We start from the raw sequence: 20901 nt of genomic DNA on the forward strand, positions 1-20901 counted from the left end.
ACGAATTTTATGTCACAGGCTGGATAATGCCCTGGGTTGGATAATACCCCCTTAAAATTTTTTTTAAAATCAAACGAAAATAACCTGATAATTAATTAAAAATAACTTGATAATGGAATTAAGTCGATTTATTCAATTTTTTCTCAATTTTTTGATTGAAAGAATTTTTCAAAGAGTCGGCAAAAACCGGCATCACCAATTTTTCCGAATCAATAACGTATTTTATTATAATTATACAATTTTTTAGGTCTACCATTTAAAAATAAATATTAAAAATTCATGAATTTTTATTATATAAAAATTTTTTATAAGAGTCATATTTTTTTTATACGACTTTTGTGTACATATTTTGATGATTCGTCATTAAGATCTTTAAGTACGCACTGGTCTTTATCAACCTCCGATATTTCATATATAGTGGAATCAATCTGATCGTATAGGGGGTATTTTCGGTTATTTGGATTCGCATCAATATCATGTCTCAGTAGGACATTATCTCCTACTGCTAAATCTTCATCAAATTTCCATTTCCGCCTCCTTTTCATTTTTTCTCCGGCGAGAACATGGCTTTCATACACACTTTGTTGATTCAAACAATCGTCCTCGTTTTCCAAATAATCGGATCCAATTATCTCCGATTGACTTGATTCAACCGCTTCATTTCCATCAAATGACAACAACGCCGATCTAATTTCCTTCGAGATTAAATGATTTCCTCGCATAAAAATTTCGAAAAGTGTCCTCTTGGTCGTTTCATGCTTCGACATGTTATATTTATAAACAATTTCTTGATAGAAGTCTTTATAGCTTCCAAAAGACCCATTTGAGGCACTAGTTGAGCTAATCCACCTTTTGATCGATTGATTGAATCTAAAGATAAATTTACAAATAACTTGCCTTTTTACTTGACCCTGAATCCATGGTGCTCTAGGGCGTCCACTTATATGTATGATTTTCAGATCATTACACATTGTTTCCATACATTTGTTCTTAAATTCTTTCCCATTATCCGTCTGTAGAATAAATGGGGGACCAATCATGTAAAAAATGTTCTCTAATTTTCTAGTAATTTCCTCCGCTGATTTCCGCCTGGCAAGTTTTACAACTGCGAATTTAGAAAATGAGTCTATAACCACAACCAACTACAATTTATACAAAAAAATACCCATCCATTATCGCTATTAAGGCTAGCATACCTTCTTAAATCCACTAAATCTGCAATATAGAACATTAAAAAATCTAATCAAAATTAATTTGAAAAAATATTTATTTTTTTAAAATAATGTTGAGAGGGCATTATCCAACCCAGGGCATTATCCAGCCGGTGACATTTTATTTACGATTTTTTGAAGAAATTATAAGTCAATTTTTTTTAAATATTAATATACTAGAAAATATAAAAATACTAATCACAAATTAATTTAATTTTAAAAGAGATAAACGTTTAAAAAGCAACAAACATAGTCTTACGTAACACACTTTATTAACAAAAAACCAGAGATAAAATAGTTAACTAAACTAATCCGACGACCCGTCCGCATCTGAAGTCTGGAGACCAGCCTCTTCTGCTTCTGGTCGAAGGAATAGCTCTGTGAGAGCATTTTCCAGCCGACAATTCTGCCCATGTGGCATTAGGGGGCTGGATCTGCGTGCATCAACAGATGCACTCTCTAGAGTTCTCTTCAGGACAGTGGACTGCATATAGGCCTGAATGTACCTATCGACTCCCAACTGCCTGAGATAACCCTTGTGGTACTTAGATACAATTCCTTCCCATGTCATCACAAAAGGAATGATAAGGACCTTGCATCTGTGCATCAGCCCAAGCTCGTTTGCAAGAAGGTCATATTATATATTCTATAAGAAGGTCTATATATTTATAAACGAGATTAAATATTATAAATTTAGCTATGGTAAGGAATATGAATGTAATCATATTGGATTTATATTCATAATTGCCCAAGAATAATCAAATATTGGTGATAATTTAATCACCTAAAGAATAGGAAATTAGTATTAGAACAGAGATAAGTAGATTACTAGTCCATTTATATAAGAATATTTTTTGGATGTAAAATCAACATTCTTGATTCAAAGAAAACTAAAAAATCTTTGTTTATTTGAATATTTTGATTTATGTTAGAAAATTTAATAATAAATTCATAAAATATTGAGTTTAGTTTTCAGGTAGACTTGTTGAATGATTAATTTTTGAATTTTAAAAATCATTGTTTTATTTGATTTATAGTTTACTAGTACTCACAAATGCCGGTGTGGGGCCACCGTCGATTGTTATGGACACCATGCTCTCTCTTGTCGAAGAAGTGCAGGACGATTTCCAAGACACAAGGCGATCAACGAAATTGTCAAGCGAGCCCTGGAGTCTGCAGGATACCCGGCCGTACTTGAACCGGTCGGGCTTGACCGAGGAGATGGAAAACGTCCTGATTAGATCACAATTTTCCCATTTGAAGAGGGGAAACCCCTAGTCTAGGACGCAACCTGTGTGGACACTCACTGCCCGTCCAACATTGCCGGGAGCGCAGTGGACAGACTGTATGCCGCAAAAAAAACGATGAGGGCGAAGGAGAGAAAATATGAAGCGCTGCGGATCGATTCGTGTTCTGTCCGATTGTGGTCGAGACAACTGGAGGAATAAGTGGGAAATCGCTTCGCTTCCTAAAGAAGCTTGGACGCTTAGCCACATTAAAAAGCCACGATACACGTGAGACCCGGTGGCTTCTCCAGTTGATCTCCGTTCCTATCGTGAGAGGCAACGCAACGTCAATTATGTTGGCGGGGTTCACTTCGGACCGGTTAAATTTTCTTAATTAATTCCATAAATTAACTTCTATATCTGTAATAAAAATGTTTATAGTAAAATTAATACTATTCTCGATTTTCATAGTATTTAATTAGCAGCAGAGGATAAGATGGAATGGCAATTTCTTGTGAGATACGTTATTATAAGTGACCGGTTGAATACGAGCCCAGGTTGAATACGAGCCGTTAAAAAAATCGTCAATATTTTTTTAATGAAAAAATTAATCAATTAATTAATACCTTTATAATGATTTGTAATTTTAATAATTCTAAATTTTTCACAAATGTTTGTTTTCTTAACGGTTTACGTCAGATAGAATAGTAATAGATTTTTCCTCACGTTAGTTTTTTTTTGTTATGAAGGTTGTCCGTTTTAATCTGCTACAAAAGCAATAAATTATAACCTATCTGAAATATCAAATTATACCATCCAATTTGCTAAAGGAGAAGCGAAATTTTATAAGAACTACATCCTTATTCAGATTAATAGACTCCCCGCCGGATCAATTATTTTTTTTCAAAACAAGTGGAATTCTTTTGCATGTGTTCGCTGTGGAAGAGGATGAACAGCAGAGGATATTTATTGAAAATGTTCACCTCAAAAATGGACATCATGGTCGTGATAGACTTCTTTCTCTTTTAAAGAATTTAGTCTATGGATCTTGCAGAGATGAAGTTATGCTTGTTCTCAGGTCTTGTCCACAATGTCTTGCAAGACGACTTATGAACACTCGACCAAGTATAACACCTATCAGAGCATATACAGTCAGAGAAAGGTAGTAGTTATCTACTCTAATATCAGATATATTTTTGATTTAGTTGATCTACGGCATTATTCAAATGCCAATGACAATTTTTGCTGGCTTTTGGTTGGGTTGGATTCTTTTTCTAAATTTTGTTGGACAAGACCTCTAAAGACTAAATCGGCCATGGAGGTGTCAAGTGCAATAAAAAGTATAATTCTGATGTTTGGAAAACCAACCATTTTGCACACAGACAATGACAAGGAATTCGTAAACGAAAAATGTTCGATTTATGCTCAACATATCGTATAAAACACGTCAGAGGGCGTCCTAGGTGTACATGGGTGCAGGGACAAGTAGAGCGGCTGAATCAGACATTGAAGTTCATGATTTCTTCTACGTGCTTTTCAAAGAATTTGAATTTCAGATGGATCGATATCATCGAAGAAATTACAAGTTCGTATAATTCTGTCCAGCATTCGACCACTTTACACGCTCCATTCGAATTGATGTTTGGAGCTTCTGCCGATGACACCGTTAATAATCACTACTCAGAAAACGAAATGAATGAAATATTCCACCAAATTGATTCGGGGAATAAAGAAACACAAAGTGAAGCAACTGAATATCTTGCATGGTTTTGGTCATCGAATGAAACCACGAGAACGAAAGCAATTTCGAATTCAGACCATGCCGAAAGAAAAATGTTAGGAAAAAGAACCTGGAAGAATGATATTTCCATTTTTAACATCGGCGATCGAGTTGTCAGGAGGGTGTATCTTGACAATAATAAAAAAACACGGAAAATTGCCTTAAATGAGCACATTGATACATCCACATATTATGTTAGAGGAGTATCTGCCACAGGAATTGTTGATCTCGAAGCAGAAGATGGTACTGTGATTCAAGAAAATAGCAGAGACTTAGCGAGGCTAGAATAGCTTAATCGAAATTTAATTCAATAAAATTTATATTTTCAAAAATAAAAATGATGTAGGGAATAATTTGACTAGTTTAAAGCAAACTTGTACACCAGTTTATGTACTAAGATTTTCTTACAAATTAATTTAAATAAGATTATTTAAGTGATAACAGGAACAAAGATCTTCTTAAATTATTTCCGAATATGATCAAGAAAAGTTGTTCAGCAATTTTTTTCTGTTTAATCAAAATTCAATCAATTCTTTTGTCAGATGGCTCGGATCGCTGATCTGTGTACATGAAGGACACTCGCAAGACCCAATGGCTGTTTCAGCGTCTCTCATTGGGGGCTGCGTGGCCTCTTTCCTTCTCCTTTTTATACATACTTTCCGCCTATCAATGAAATGTATATTATCAAAAATTAAAATGATGTAAATTATAATTTGCTAATGTTGTGAATAATTTGACTAATTTAAAGCAAACTTGGTTTAGATATAAAACTTCATTTTTTAAAAGATTAAAGGTTCAATCATTAGTACGCGCTGTTAACCATTTTGTCAATTGGCTTTTTTTATCGGTATATTGACTATCGATTTTTTTAACGGCTCGTATTCAACCGTATCTCATTTTCGACCTGTCACATTATATAATAAAAAATGACGAAAAAAGCGCAAATTTAACATTTGGTCAAAGAATCGCAAGAAGTAGGCACCGAACAATTTCAAGGCTTTGACAAGAAAGATTTTGATTCATTTGGATTGGAATGATTCATCCAAGGACTGTTTTATCAAAGGAACTGGTATTTATATATACCAGTCACTAAAGCAAAAAAGTAAAAGAATTGGTTTTTCACATATTTTACATTTGTTTTTGAATTATTTTCTAATGTAACATGATAAATCTGTATAAAAATGTAACGTGAATCAATTAGGTTTTTTTTCAAATAAAATTACTTATTTAAAATTTAAAAAGCACTTTTGAAGGGTATGTTGGTTTTGTGAGCAATGATAAAATCAGAAACAGCTTAAGAAATTATTTAAACATGGTCTAATTTATTATATAACTATTTTCAGGATAAAATAAAACGATTTATACAATTTTTTTCTGTGGTCCTTCCAAAAACCGGGTCCGCTCTAAAACCGTTGACATTTTATAAAGCTCTTCCATGTAAAAGCATGTAATGGGTAGGGCCATACGTGTCGCCCACCCATATGAGCCGACCATGACATATTAAAGTAGTTTCTTTGAAAAATTATCGATTTTATCATCTAATTATCATCTAATTGACCAACAAAATTGAAAGACCCAAAAATAGCCAATTTGAGAGGGTTGAGTGTATTAAAAAATCAGAATAATAGAATAGAATCAGAATAATAGAATAGGATCAGAATAATAGAATAGGATCAGAATAATAGAATAGGATCAGAATAATAGAATAGGATCAGAATAACAAAAAGATCAAAATAACAAAAAGATCAAAATAATAAAAAGATCAAAATAATAAAAAAATCAAAATAATAAAAAAATCAAAATAAACAATAGAATACTAGAGAGAAATAAATTTAAAAAAGTCTGTATGAATGCATGTTAATTAATTGATAAAATGAATACAAATTCACTTGTAAAATATACTTTATGCAAGATATTTTACCAGTAATCAATTTAATTAATAGTCAAACAAATAAAAAAACAAAAAAATTATAAAATAAAAACATAAAAGCACGAAAAAATAAAATAAGAATTAACTGCATACATGCACAACAAAAGAAAATAATATAACGTGCGTGATAATTTATTGTAGTTAATTCGATAAATTAAAAACATTTAAAAAATAAAATAAATAACATTTAATGTCATCAATCAACGTTGGCCTGATCGAATCGAGTGAGTACAATAAAATAGACCTTGTTGTCAGAAGAGTACTCCGAAAGAATCACGTCCACGTTTTGGCAAGCAATAAAGAGAAGTTATACTTAATTATTATTATAACACATTCCGTTGGAACATGAACGAAGTTATAATCCCACACGTGTCCCAAGCGAAACAATCTTCTTGACCATCCTTGTCTATGCCCCTCTGTTGCGGGCGAGATCCCGCAAAGATTCTAGGTCGTCCCAGTTTTTGAAACTTTTGCCATGAAGTTTGAGATCCCTCCCCAGAACTGCCGGAAGAGTGGATCTAGGACCTAGATTTCTTTCCGGTAGTGAAATATCTGCTGAAGACATTTTATACCATGCACAGTTCGATGGCTATCACAAGGTGAAACAGCATGTCGTGTGTTCGATTTACGAAAAGAAATATCAATCTTTTACTCATCAAAGCAAAAAGAGTGTCCTTTGGATAAAAAAATTTCTTAATTGACTTAGCATTTCTGGTTGATGTACTCACATATATTAATAATTTGAATATATCTTTGCAAGGTAAAGACCAAACAAAAATCCTGGCCGTCGTTAGAATAACTTGTATAATACATTTCTTTTAATTAATTTTCCTTCTTTCTTATCTTTTGTCCATGAAATAATTATTTATTTTAATAATATGATGTCCCTGATGAACGAGAGCATTTCCTGTCTAAGAACTCATTCGGTTTCGATTACAATGGGCAACCTATGCGCTCACTTTTAATAATTAAAAAAATTACTATATTAATATCGAAAAAATAATGCAGAAAATGTGCGGCCGTGGAAGAGAAGGAAAACAAAATGCTATGCGGCCGCAAACCCAAAAAGCTTGCGCACCCCTGATCTAGGTCTTCCACGATATTTGTCTCCATGTTCGGAGAAATAATCGTCCATTGCCCGATTGGCCGGAGCTCTGGGGTCCATTCGCAAAATATGGCCAAATAATTTCCACCGGCCTCCAACGATTTCTTGAGACAACGGCGTGGCATGGTAATGTTTATACAGAGATAGATTGTTAATTTTTGATGGCCAGTGTATTCCGTGTAAGAGACGTAGTTTTTTACGGTGAAAAGAGTCTATAGTCTTCAGTTCAGTGTCCGAGATCCCCCATGTTGACGAGTTGTATAGTAGAACAGGCTTTACGAATGCATTATAAAGCCTTGATCTGAGAGCCCGATTTATCGGCCAAGCTTGGAGCCATTTTTTACGTATTCTGCTCAGAGCCGCGGTAGCAAGCATCTTTCTACGAGAAATGTCTTCACTATCTCAAAGTAGGGAGCCGAGTTTGTTGGCATTCCTCCATGTTTCGCCAATTCTGGTGTCCATTCGTTTTATCTCTGTCAATTCAGTTTTGGAAGTGTTAATTATCAGGAACCATCTGTTAAGCATCCGTCGAGAATTGTTTGAAAATGTCTATTGCACAATGTCTGATATAACACAAGCAAAACAATCATACGAACTATCTATTATGTCTTTCAATGTAAGAGGCCTTAAATCGACTTGGAAACAACATGTGAGGACATGAAGAAATACAGGATCTTGGTTGGATGTCTACAAGAAACCAAAGTGAAACTCGGGGATGAGCAAGTCTATGGGGACTATCGCCTTATTCTGCTGCCCTCTGAATGCGGACACTATGGCCAAGGCTTTGTGGCACACAAACACTTATCTACTTGTATTCATCGCTGCTGGAGAGTCATCGATCGAATATCTGTACTACAAATAAGTACCGGACACAAATCCGGAATGCTTTCTATCATTAATGTTTATGCCCCTCAAAGTGGCAGGATTGCCAAGAATCTCGACGAACTAGACTCCTTTTACGAGGAGCTAGCTAGGACACTCACAAGTCTGGAGGATTCGTACAGTCTATTCATCGCGGGAGATTGGAATGCCAAAGTTGGCATCCGCTCTGGGGACGAGCAGTTTATTGGCAGATATGGCCGTGGGCACTTTTCTGGCCCATTTCTGTGAGACCTTCTCACTATTTTTGTGTTACACGGCTTTCTGCCACGCTGCACGACATCGGACCACATGGACTGGAAGTAGAACAAATGGGGCTGGTGAACCTACATCAATCTACAACCAAATCGATTATATTCTTTGTCGACAGGCCGATAAGGCTGCCTTATTTGACTCCCGATCATATGGAGGATCTCGGGTTGACAGTGATCATAAAATGGTCGTTGGACGTTTCTGCATCAAGAAACGCCACGCGCCCCTCAACGCGCGAGGACGTCCATCTGGTACAAGGAAAAGATATCTCACGGAAAAACTGTTGTACTCCTCCCTCACTCGGGAAAACTATCAAAAATCATTGGAGAGCTATATCTCTTGTATAGGAACAGGTCTCTCCTCGAAGAACACATGGGATTCCATTATGAATGGTATCCATACGGCAGCTGACGAGCACATCGGCAAGCAACCAAATAATAATCAGTCTGGGAGATGCTGCCACCCAAATGTTCGGGCGATAATCGTTGAGCAAAAGGATCTAAAGCTCAGAATCGAAAACAAGAACGATCATAATAACAAACAGGCACTGAAGAGGGAACGTGCCAGAATACAACGACTCATTAAGAAACTAAACCGTCAGCACACTCTAGACCAGAGGTTTCCAAATGGGGAGGCGCGCCTCCCTAGGGAGGCGTTGACTCGTGTCAAGGGAGGCGCGAAAAGTATTTCAGAAACATTTTTTAGAAAATTATATTGAATAATGTCAAATTTGCCTATTTAGTTGACATTTTTGGGAAATTGAGTATATTGAATAAATCAATGCAGGGACCACAACTACATTTATTCTCTCAAAAGGACAAAATAAAAGCATTTATGAAAAAATTGGTATTATGGAAATCAAATATACAAAAAAATATCTATGACATGTTTCCACTTTTAAACACCTTTTGCGCCATAGTGAACATTGAAGCAAACAAAGACATATTTGCTGAACATTTGGATTGTTTGTTGAAGCATTTTGCTCACTATTTTAAAGATCTCGACTGTAAAATGTTCGAATGGATACAGAATCCATTTATTGATGAAGAAGATAATCAATTTGCATTGACAACTTTTGAAAAAGAAATTGATAGAATTGTCATGCGATACATTATTGAAACAAAAATTTGAGAGAGAACCGCTAATTTCTTTTTGGTTGAATGTAAGAACGGAATATGAAATTTTGTCGAATAAAGCAATGAAAGTTTCTAGAGTCTAGACACTCTGGAAACCCTCCTAAACGAAATATAAGTAAAATTATTCTGAACAAACAAGATCAGAAATCTCACTAAATTACTATTAAATTTTCTGTTATTTTCATAATGTTCATGTTATTTTTATAATAAATATTCGAACATGTCTAAACCTGGCCCTGACGAGGCCAAAAATTGTGCGCTAATACCAAAAAATGTTTATTTTATTTAAGGTGGTCCCCACAAAATTTTATAGTGCAAAAGTGATCCCCAGTCTAAAAAAGGTTGAGAACCGCTGATTTAGTTTGTTGTCGTTTTTATGTTTTTCTATATTGGTTTATTTCAATTGATTATGAAGGAATAATTCTTATGAACTTTAATTTTGTCATTATACAGTTTTAAATTTCATCGTTTTATATTTTATTTCGATTTATTCCTTTCAAGTCAATTTCTATTAAAATTTTTTAATATTTGCCCCTTTATACTTTCTTAAGGATGGTGAAATGCCAGATGAAGTGATTCAGAATCAGAATGAGTCAAATTTTAGGAGAACGGCATCGTTATTTAGATTGTCGGACTCCAAAAATTACATTTTTTACTTCAAAACTTCGGGAATCTTACTACGTACCTTTGCTCTCAAGGAAGTAGAAGAAAAGAAACTTTTTATTGAAAATCTCTATTTAAAAAATGGACATCCAGGTCGAGACAAGCTGCTTTTTCTCCTTAAAGATACTGTCTATGGGTCTTGTCGGAATTCCTATTCGCAGATTTGGATTCATCCAAGATGGATTAAAAAGATGACGTCGATCATCAGACACACAAGAATAAATGTATTTTTTATTTTAGATACGTACAAACGGGCACTCTCTTCGAAAAGTGCTTGCACTGATCATCATGAACTGAATAAAAGAGACTGTCGACAAATACCTCTCTGCCAGGAGAAGTTTAATTAATTAAAAATAATAGAAGATCAAAATATTAGAAAAAATCAGAATAGTAGAAAAGATCCGAATATTATAAAAAAAATCAGAATAAACAATAAAATGTTAGAAAGAAATAAATTTAAAAAAGTCTGTATAAATGCATATTAATTAATTGATAAAATGAATACAAATTCACTCGCAAAATATACTTTATACAAGATATTTTACCAGTAATCAATTTAATTAATAGTCAAACAAATAAAAAAACGAAAATATTGTAAAAATTAAACATAAAAGCAAGAAAGAATAAAATAAGAATTAACTGCAAACATGCACAACAAAAGAAAATAATATAACGTGCGTAATAATTTATCGTAGTTAATTCATAAATTAAAAAAAATTTAAAAATAAAAAAAATAAAATAAATAACATTTAATGTCAAATTCTGTTTTAATTTATTAAAAAAATATGGAAAGCCAAATTAATCAGAAATTAATCGGCCAGCAAGCCGGATGGAACAGCTGTTCCCACGCACAACGGCCAACAGGATCCTTTGGATTAGGAAAGTAAATTCCCTAGGATCCTTGGAGCGTAAAGAACAGAGGTGGCCAAGTTTCTTTAGATGATCAACTGTCTTTGTGCCAAAGACGCACGAAGTCTCAACAACAATTGGCCAAAACCAAAAGCCGTCTAACAAGCCCCGGTATTTTTCGGATTTTGTATGTTCAGCCCTATTAGCACGGGACCCGGGCAGAGAGGCGGATTCGTTGATGGCCGACTTGGAGAAGGAATCAACACACGTGGCATCCCAAACTAGTGGTTTACCAGCGTCGAAAGCGAACAACGTCGAGCCATCAGGCCTTTTTCCATCACCACGGTCAAGACCAATTGGCTCAAGGACAGAAGGATACCCTGCCTTTTCGAGGGCATGGAGAATGATCTTGTTAAGAGCCGAATGACGAGGTATGCGACCTGCGCTTTTCTTGCAGGAAAGGGCATGGAGCCCGTATGTGTCCATCGTTGATCCACACCGGCAGGGGTGGGGATTACAAATCGGTAATCCCAGACGAAGGCATATTCCAAAACGGAGGGCATCAGAGTCGAGGCAGGTATCCAAATGGGTCGTGGGAAGGCAGTTAAGCCAGGAGCCAGAATACGGTTGGCGACTGGCACGGAAGCAAGCTAGTCTGTGCTGGTCCAAGAGACGCTCCAACGAGTCAACGTAATATTCACAAATAATTTTGTCCCATTCACGTTGGAGAGATCGTTCTGACGGTAAGACAAAATGCTTTTCCTTCCAAAGCAAGAGTGCAGAATTGATATCAGAGTCCAAAGTTGATTCGGGTGATTTTTCAAGAATCTTATGGACAAGAAGATACAATCCTGAAGAAGATGAAAGGAAAGCGGGAAGAGAAAGGTCGAGCGCGGAGCGAAGCCCCAGACCGCCAGAGGATACAGGAAGTTTGGCCTGACACCAACCAACGTCATCAAACTTGACATTAAAAATCTTCTCAGCGGAAGAACGCACCAGAGCGTCGAAAGAATCCAAGGCAATAGGAATAGAAAAGCAGCGGGAACTCCTTAGGACATAATTGATTTTCGGGATCAGAAGATAATTTTTGAGAATGAAATAAGCAGGGTGGGGATCAATATCTGCAAGTTTATCACAAAGGGAAGAAAGGGCATTCCTCTTGGAATTAAGAATACGAATGGCGGATTGGTCGTAGATCGGAGCACCCAAGATTTCGAGATCAGCAGTGGAAGTATGTCTCAGATCGGGCAAAAGGCCTCGAAACTGAGAAAAAATGTTTTGAAAACTAACACAATCGATGTTAACATTTACAATTTCAGATTTGAGAGAATTAATTTCGAGACCAATGGATGACAAAGCTGGGATTAGAGATTCCAAGTCCTTTATCAAAATATCGGGCGGACCACCAATAGTACAATCATCCAAATACCAAATATTCAGAGGCGACAAATTCTTACGGGCAATAAAATCCACGGAAAGGGCAAATAATAACGGGCCCAAAGGATCGCCTTGCTGTACACCACAAGAAGAGGAAATAAAGGAATCACCTGCAGCCAAAAGGCTCGGGTATCCATATGAAAGAAAAACAAATGGCAGCAATGAAGGAATTCTGTCTTTACAAACCTCAAGTAGATGCTCTCTGTTGAGAGAATTGAACGCATTTTTAACATCCAATTTTAGCAGTAGCCGGGGCTTTTCAGAGAGGTGAGTCGAATCAATAAAACACCGGGATGCGTGGACCGCGGCCTCGCAACCGCCAGGCACGCCAACGCCCAACTGAATGGGCTGGAGTTCGTCACTAATAGACGGAATTACCAGTTTGCACCCGACTTTTGCAAACAAACGGCGGAAAACATTTCCGACGGCAATAGGCCTAATGCCGCCGTCTTTTTTCTCCAATGCTGTCAGGTTCGCAGAGAAGAAAAGCAATCTAGCATGTTCAGATATATCCCCGCAGAGGAATAAGTTACATAGCTTGGTGATAGAATGTGAAAGACAGTTTCCGGCCTCGGCAGTATCGGAAATGAGATCGATTAAGTGAATGGGACGGAGACCGTCAACACCACCACTACTATTGCCTCTGAAAGATTTCAAGGCAAACAAAAGTTGCTGGACAGACGAAGAAGCTATCGAGACCCCCTCTGGAGTTTGGGCACAAAAATTAGGCACATTGCCAGTCGGGTGCTTTGAGCTGAGAATTTTGACTACATCCGGAGTAATGGTGCGGACGGAATCGGAAGATGAAAGAATGCGGACCGCAGAACCGACGTCGTGCGCCATTAAGCAGGAGTTGATACGTTTGCGTAACCGAATGGGGTTGTTTTTAGGAATGGATGAAGTTGTTTTATTGGACTTGCCCGTAAGAGAAGGCAGACTGAAAGATTCTTTCATGAACTTATTTATATTTTCTTTGATGGAAGAGGAAAGGGATTTGTTCGAGCATGAACCTTGAGCTGGGGAAGCGAGGGCAAATACTGCAAAGCAGAACAGTCGGTTCCAATTCGGAATGGTCTGGTCACAAATGACCGACTCTATTAAAGCCGACAAGGCCTTCGCCGCAGAAAAGCGGGCAGATCTGGGAATTCTAATAGGGATACGATAAGAAGCTCGATAATTTCGAACGAGTCTTAAGACTGATTCTGGATTAAGCAGGAAGGGGTCCACGAAGCGGGAAGGACGAATGGGAACAGAGGACCCAGAACTGATGACACGAGGAATGTATGAGGGAGGGAAAGAGGAACAAGCAGAACAGACCCAACGAGTAAGAGATGAAGCAGACTTCTTGGACAACTTGATACAAGAACGATGGAAACTGGCGTCACAGGAGTCGCAACGGATGGTTTTCTTCCTTTTGTTACAAGTGTTACAAACGGAACAGAGAGTCATCGATAAGGAAAATTAGATTGATAAGATAATACAACGAAGAACAACAATGAATGTGACAAAATTACAATAAAATTGAATAAATTGAAAAAAATTACACCACAACAACAACCTCTTATTGCACTCATGCTGAAAATATGATTTCGAAAATACCATTATCGAATGATACTGTTCATCGACGAATTTCTGAAATGTCAGAAAATATTAAGTGTAAGTGTTTTAATTCTTCTCGAAACGTAAATTCAGAACACTATAAGATATGTCGCGTGGCTTACCTACGACGTTGTGGCATTGCACAATACATGTGAAAAAGAGTCGCAAACCCCCTATCCCTTCTTCATGGAGACGTGGATGGTGTCGTGCATTTCTACTTATTTCTGGCGATGTCAAACCAAATCCAGGACTCTCTCTGATTATTGCCTAAGTCAACTCAATGGAATTCAAACAAAGATTATGAGACTTAGACGATTTCTTCTCCAACTCAGTGGATATTGCTTTAATTCAGGAGTCAAAGCTTACATAGAAAGATTCAACCCCAACTTTCCCTGGATATTCCGTGTTCCGTAAACTTGGAAAAGGTAGAGGCCTCCTAACCTTTATCCGCAATCAGATTAATGTTATGGACCTATCAAACAAGATATCGGCCATTATGGACATGGATTATCCTTTAGAACAAACCACAGTGAAAATAAGTTTGAGATCCTTCCGGATGACGATATATATACCTCCTGCGTCTTCATGTTATAAAGGATATCGTCCTAAACTTGAAGATTTTATAAGATTAGAAAATATTAATTTGCGGGGATTAGAATGCAAAAAGCCCCCTATGGTATAAAAACCAACTATTGGACCAAAAAGGATCTATAATATTGGACAGATTGACAACTTGTTAATTCTGAATGACCGGAACAAACATACAAGAACTCCTTCCAGAAATGGTGACTCCCGAACGTCACCTGATATAACTCTAGCTGCCCTATCCATTCCCCAAACAATCACGTGGGACGTTATTTATGACAGCACATCTTCTTAACGATGGCAAGATTTACTGGAGGTCCCCTTGAAGAGAGTATCTTGCCTATAAGAAGTGTTTTAGAAAATTTGAAAAAACCATTCCCTTTGGACATTGATTAAGAATTCGAGATAAAAAGGGATAAAAAGAGACGAACTGACACCGGGATCACTTAATTAGACGATTACTATTCTTCTTTTCTGTGTTCCAGGGGTTAAATAATAATATAAAAATGGGTTTCGTTTCACTTTCAAAAGCAAATCTTCAAAAAATTTAAAAAATCAGAGTTTAGGGATCTTTAAGTGATTGAAATGAGAGAAAAGCATAGATTGAAAATTCATCCAAAAAATTTTGAATTCTCTGACAAAAAGGAATTTATTCAAAAAAACAATTGCTTGCTCAGATTTTTTTGTATAGAAGAGGAAAAAGTAAAATTTACTGTTTTACTCGAAATGAGATTGAAAATGTTATTAAAAACTGTGTTTTTTGTTATCTTTACTTATGTCGTATGCATGGATTAAACGAAGCAGTAAATTAATGTCGACCCAAAATGTCGAAATCAGAGTTGACACGTCAATTATAACTGAAACGAAAGTCCAATTCAATAAACCTGATATTGCGCGGAAACTGCCTGTCTTTTTGCTCGTCCTCTCAATCCAAGAATTAACGTAGATCATTTGATTATTATTATTACTGTTAAAAAATAAATAAAATAAATAAACCTGATATTTTCGTTTATGACAATATGAAAAAGGAAATTGATTTAATTGAAGTGAGAATTAGCTCGCAAGACCGTTTAAAGAATTAAAAGCATGACACACAATATGTTAGTGACAAAAAATGATTCAAAAATATTATTTAAACCAGTGGTTCTCAACCTGGGGTCCGCGAGATTTTTCTTAAACTTTATTCAAATGTTTATATTTAATGATAACAATTTTAAGTTAATATATAATAGAATTAAATAATAATTAATAATATCTCTTTTAGATATATTATAAATTAATAAATTTTAATATTCAATAATACTGAGGGGGCTAAATAAATTAATATATTTTAATATTCAATAATACTGAAGAGGCTAAATTACTTTAAAGCTGAATGTAACGCAAGCAATCCGTTCGGCTGGGTTAATTTAGTTAACTAACAATTGTTTTGTTATTCAAATAAAAAACCTAATAAAGAAAAAAAAATGTAACTCAATTATTTATAAAATCGTATATATATATTTTTTAGTAAAAGTTAATAAAATTTTTAAGCATTCTATTGATATGAATTCCTCGAATGTTATTAAGATACGCAAATATAATCCTGATTATATAAAATATGGGTTTATTTGTATTGATAAAGATGGATTTGAAAGCCCAAAATGTGTTGTGTGCATGAAAATTCTGTCACACAATAGCATGAAACCAACAACTCTTGTGAGACACTTGCGCACATGTCATCCCCATCTAATCCACAAAAATAAAGATTATTTTATTTCTTTGCGTAAAACGATGAAAAATCAAGTATTGACTCGTTTGATACAAACTTTGCCTTCTGATAATTCGATGCTATTAGCATCTTACATGATTTCATTACGTATAGCGAAAAAAAAGAAACCTCATAATATTGCCGAAAAACTGATTCTTCCTTGTAGTAAAGACATAGTACGTACTCTTATTGCACTCATGCTGAAAATATGATTTCGAAAATACCATTATCGAATGATACTGTTCATCGACGAATTTCTGAAATGTCAGAAAATATTAAGTGTCAGGTTATTGATATTATATTATTTATTTTAACAGGTGGTAAAACAAATAAAAACTTCATGCCATCAAAATTTCGCTATACAAGTTGATGAATCCACCGATGTAGCGAACTGTGCTCAATTAATAATATTTGCTCGTTATGTATATGACGAAGATTTTAAAGAGGAATTTTTATTTTCCTATTCGCTTGAATCGACCACTAAAGGAGAGGATATTTTTCAAGCAATTTCTATGTTTTTTGACAGTGTTGGGTTATCTTGGAATAATGTATGTTGTTGCACAACCGATGGAGCTCCAGCAATGCTTGGCTTTCATTCTGGCTTTAGAGGCCAAGTTAGACTTGCTAACCAGGAAACGAAACATATGCATTGTATGCTACATCGATATGCACTTGCTGCAAAAACATTACCTTCAGATTTAAGATATGTTCTCGATGATGTCGTACATATCATAAATTATATTAAAAAGAGTGGTTTAAATTCGCGGATTTTCAGACTTATCTGCGAAGAATTTGAAAAGAATGGAAAGGCTTTGTTATTCCACACTGAGGTGAGATGGCTATCTCGGGGAAACATTCTTGCCAGAGTTTTTTCTTTGAGGAATGAATTATCTGAATATTTTATTCGCGAAAACAATTCCAAATCATCGGAATTTATTTCGAAATTAATGGATAGTTCATGGCTATCTAAACTTGCTTACTTGAGAGATGTCTTCTCTCGTATAAATTCACTCAACAAATCGCTTCAGGGAAGACGTGAAACAATAATTGATTTTTGGATAAAATTAACTTTGGTAACTGTTTCATATTAATTATTAGTGCTTGTTTGATGAAGTTAACACTGTGGAAAGAAAAAGTAAAACTAAATAATTTTACTATGTTTGAATCTTTTGAAGAACAATCTGTAAATATAGATGCATTTGAAATCAAAAAAATAACCGAACTTATTTATGCACATTTAACATATCTTCAACAAGAAGTAAATAAATACTTTCCAGAATTGAACGAAATTGATTTGAAATTCATTCGTACACCATTCAGTGTTGATCCACATTTGGTCGATGAAAATATCAAAGAGGCTTTTATTGACATGATCAATAATTCAAACGCAAAAGATTTGTATGAAAAACTTGCTTTATCAAGATTTTGGTGCGAAATGTGTCAGCATTATCCTTCCGTAAGCGCAAATGCATTAAATTTGTTGCTTATATTCCCGACAACATATTTATGCGAACATGGCTTCTCAGCACTTCTCAATATAAAAAATAATCATCGCGCAAGACTGAATATTGAGGATGACATCAAGATTTGCTTGTCGACAACCGAGCCTCTTATTGAAAAAATTGCCTCGAAAGAACAATATCAACCTTCTCACTAATTTTCTCTATTGATTTAATAGTAAATTTTGTTTTTAGATAAGTAAAATTTTTTTGACAAAAAACTTAATAAATATGTAGGGGGTCCGCGAAATTTTTCATTTACTCACAAAGGGTCCGCGGACAAAAAAGGTTGAGAACCACTGTACTAGAGGATGGCACGTTGCCCCGGATGTCAGTATGCATGTTGTTGATGATCCTATCCGTGGGGACCTTATCGAGTTGGTTGATGTAGATTATTATGTCGACTTGCCAACACTCTGTTGTAATCTAAGACGGCTAATCCAAAGTTGACCGGGGGAGTCTTGCCCGAAGGTGAGGGTTTCTACTTCTTTGATGAGTCGAGCCACCTTGTAACAAAAATCAATGGTTGCTCAACATACCGTCATCGAATTTATGACTTCTCACATGACTATTTTGTCGTTAAGAATACGAAAGGGTGGTTTAATTGGATCCTCTCTTGGTTCGTCAACATTTATACGGTCGTCCGTATAGATGTAGTTAACAATGATGATTACCACCAAGTAGTTTTTCTTAAAAAAAAGAAAAAATAAATAAAAACAAAAATATAAAGATAAAAAAATTACAAATTTAAAAAAGTTTAAAAAAAAACAAATAAAAATTAAAAAAGAAATTACAAATTTTGAAAAATTAAAAACACCAAAAAAACAAAAATAATTCAATAAATAAATTTAAAAAATAAAACAAAAAAATTTTGATGAAACAGGCCCTCCGCAGGAGCTAGGTCGCGGTGAGCGAAGCGAGCTGCCGAGCTAGTTTAAAATAAACCATTTTTGAACAAAAAAACATTGAAAAAAAATTTGGAAATAACGAAAAGATTTCTAACCATATTTGAGGATGAATTAAAAAGTACAATTTTTCGGATGAATGCGTTTTTCACGTGATTCCAAACAAAACAAGAAAAATAGTTGATAGGAAAAGCGGTGAACAATTTAAGTCAAAAAATATTTCATCTGTCTTACGCCTCCCCCAGCAGTCTCTTGTTTGCCGACAATGTTATTATGTCCGAAACTGGTATTCAACAAGGCGACCCTCTTGGGCCTCTTTTATTCTCACTCGGTGCTGATCACATTGCCCGTCAATTGTCCTCTGAGGTCAACATTTGGTACCTCGATGATGTTACTCTTGGTGGGGCTTTGGAGATCGTCAAGAATGATGTAGAAAAAATTATTTCTGGTTTTGCTTCCATTGGACTCGCTTTGAATGGATCCAATTCTGAGCTGATATGTTTGTCTGCGAGCCCTTCAGAATTCAAACTTATTTTTTCCACCTTATCTCACCATATTGAAGACCTGTGCATCACCCAGCTTGATGACCTTATCATTCTGGGTTCTCCAATCAATAGCAAGTCTACTAGGAAGGCTTTATGTAACAGGCTCGAAGAATTGGAAACTCTATTCTCCCGCATTTCCAAACTTGAATCCCATTTAGGCCTTTTCTTGCTCAAGATGCATTAAAACTCCTGATGAATTAAAGAACATTATGAACTATATTGAATATGTCGCGAGCGCGACGCGCACGCGAGCCGCACATATCGACTTTTTTAAAAGCTATTAAATGGAACAAAAAATATCAAATAACGTTAGTACCATTGAGATAATATTCCAATATATATAATATATAAAATCTATCTAATATAATTTATACGGCGTACCAGAATCATACAACATTTTTAATACCGTTGCACGCTTAGTTTCGTTTTGTTGTAACAATGTCACAATCGAACCAAAGATGCTTTATTCAAGATCAATTTGAATATCAGGAATTAAAGAAAGTCCTGTCTGGGGAGATTCCACAGACAGATGACAGATTCCGGAGACGAAGGCTTATTAAGAAAGCCGAATCTTTTGTGTTTATTCAGGGACACCTTTATCTGAAAGATGGAAACATTAACAAATTAGTGATTTCGTTGGACGATACTAAACAAATGAGAATGCTTGCCGAACAGTTACATAAAATCAATCATTGTGGGCATAACGCATTGGAGAACCTATGCAAAGAACGATTTTTCATAATCAAAAGAGATATCATTCGTGAAGTTGTTTCGAACTGTGACGTTTGCCGCTTTTCCACACCCCTTAAACAATCGGATTCTGAATTTCATGTTATTGCAGACAGACCCAACAGAAGATTTCAAATGGACTTAATAGATCTTAAAAGGCATTCATTTTAATGAAGTTATTTAATAGATTTAAGAATAATAATGACTCATATACGTGGCTATTAACAGTCATTGATGTATATAGCAAATATGCTATTACACGCAATTTAAAAAACAAATCAGGTGTAGAAGTAGCGAAAAATCTTGAAGAAATTTTTATGGACTACGGACCTTGTGAATTTTTTCAGTCCGACAATGGAAAGGAATTTAAAAATTCCCACATTTCGAATCTTTTTGCGGAATATAACGTTAAACAAATCCATGGACGACCTAATCACCCTAAAAGTCAGGGGATTATAGGTTTAGTCAGACGATTTCGAGATTTTTAGAACGGTTTAATCAGACAATTTCGAGATCTTTGTCAAAAATGATGTTTGAAGACCAGAACAAAACTTGGATTAAGCATATCAGGAAAGCGGTTTATGTGTATAATCTGACAAAACATTCTTCGACAGGTGCTATAAATAAAAACTATAATATAGATGAAACACCATTTATGCGATATCGTGGAATACCTGGTTTTAATCCAATTGTCTATGATGCACAAGTTGATGACAACAGAGACGATAGTTTAATTCAAAAAAAATTTTTTTAGATTTTATAACTACTAATGATGAACCAGAAGTCGGCACAATGATTTTAAAAACGCATTCTTCGACAGG

At 35.4% G+C, this 20901-nt stretch overlaps 1 protein-coding gene across 1 annotated transcript; it reads left to right on the forward strand.

Moving 5' to 3' along the window:
- The first annotated feature begins 7909 nt into the window (after nucleotides 1-7909).
- On the forward strand, nucleotides 7910-8362 carry LOC115231551. The gene has a single exon (XM_029801553.1). It carries the CDS (start codon nucleotides 7910-7912, stop codon nucleotides 8360-8362), a length of 453 nt encoding a protein of 150 aa, XP_029657413.1.
- The last annotated feature ends 12539 nt before the right edge of the window (nucleotides 8363-20901 follow it).

The sequence above is a fragment of the Octopus sinensis genome, unplaced genomic scaffold (assembly GCF_006345805.1).
Source record: "Octopus sinensis unplaced genomic scaffold, ASM634580v1 Contig18731, whole genome shotgun sequence".
Taxonomy (NCBI): Eukaryota; Metazoa; Mollusca; class Cephalopoda; order Octopoda; family Octopodidae; genus Octopus; species Octopus sinensis.

Coding starts and splice junctions, on each gene's coding strand:
- LOC115231551 (XM_029801553.1), top strand. CDS start 7,910: ATGAAGAAATACAGGATCTTGGTTGGATGTCTACAAGAAACCAAAGTG.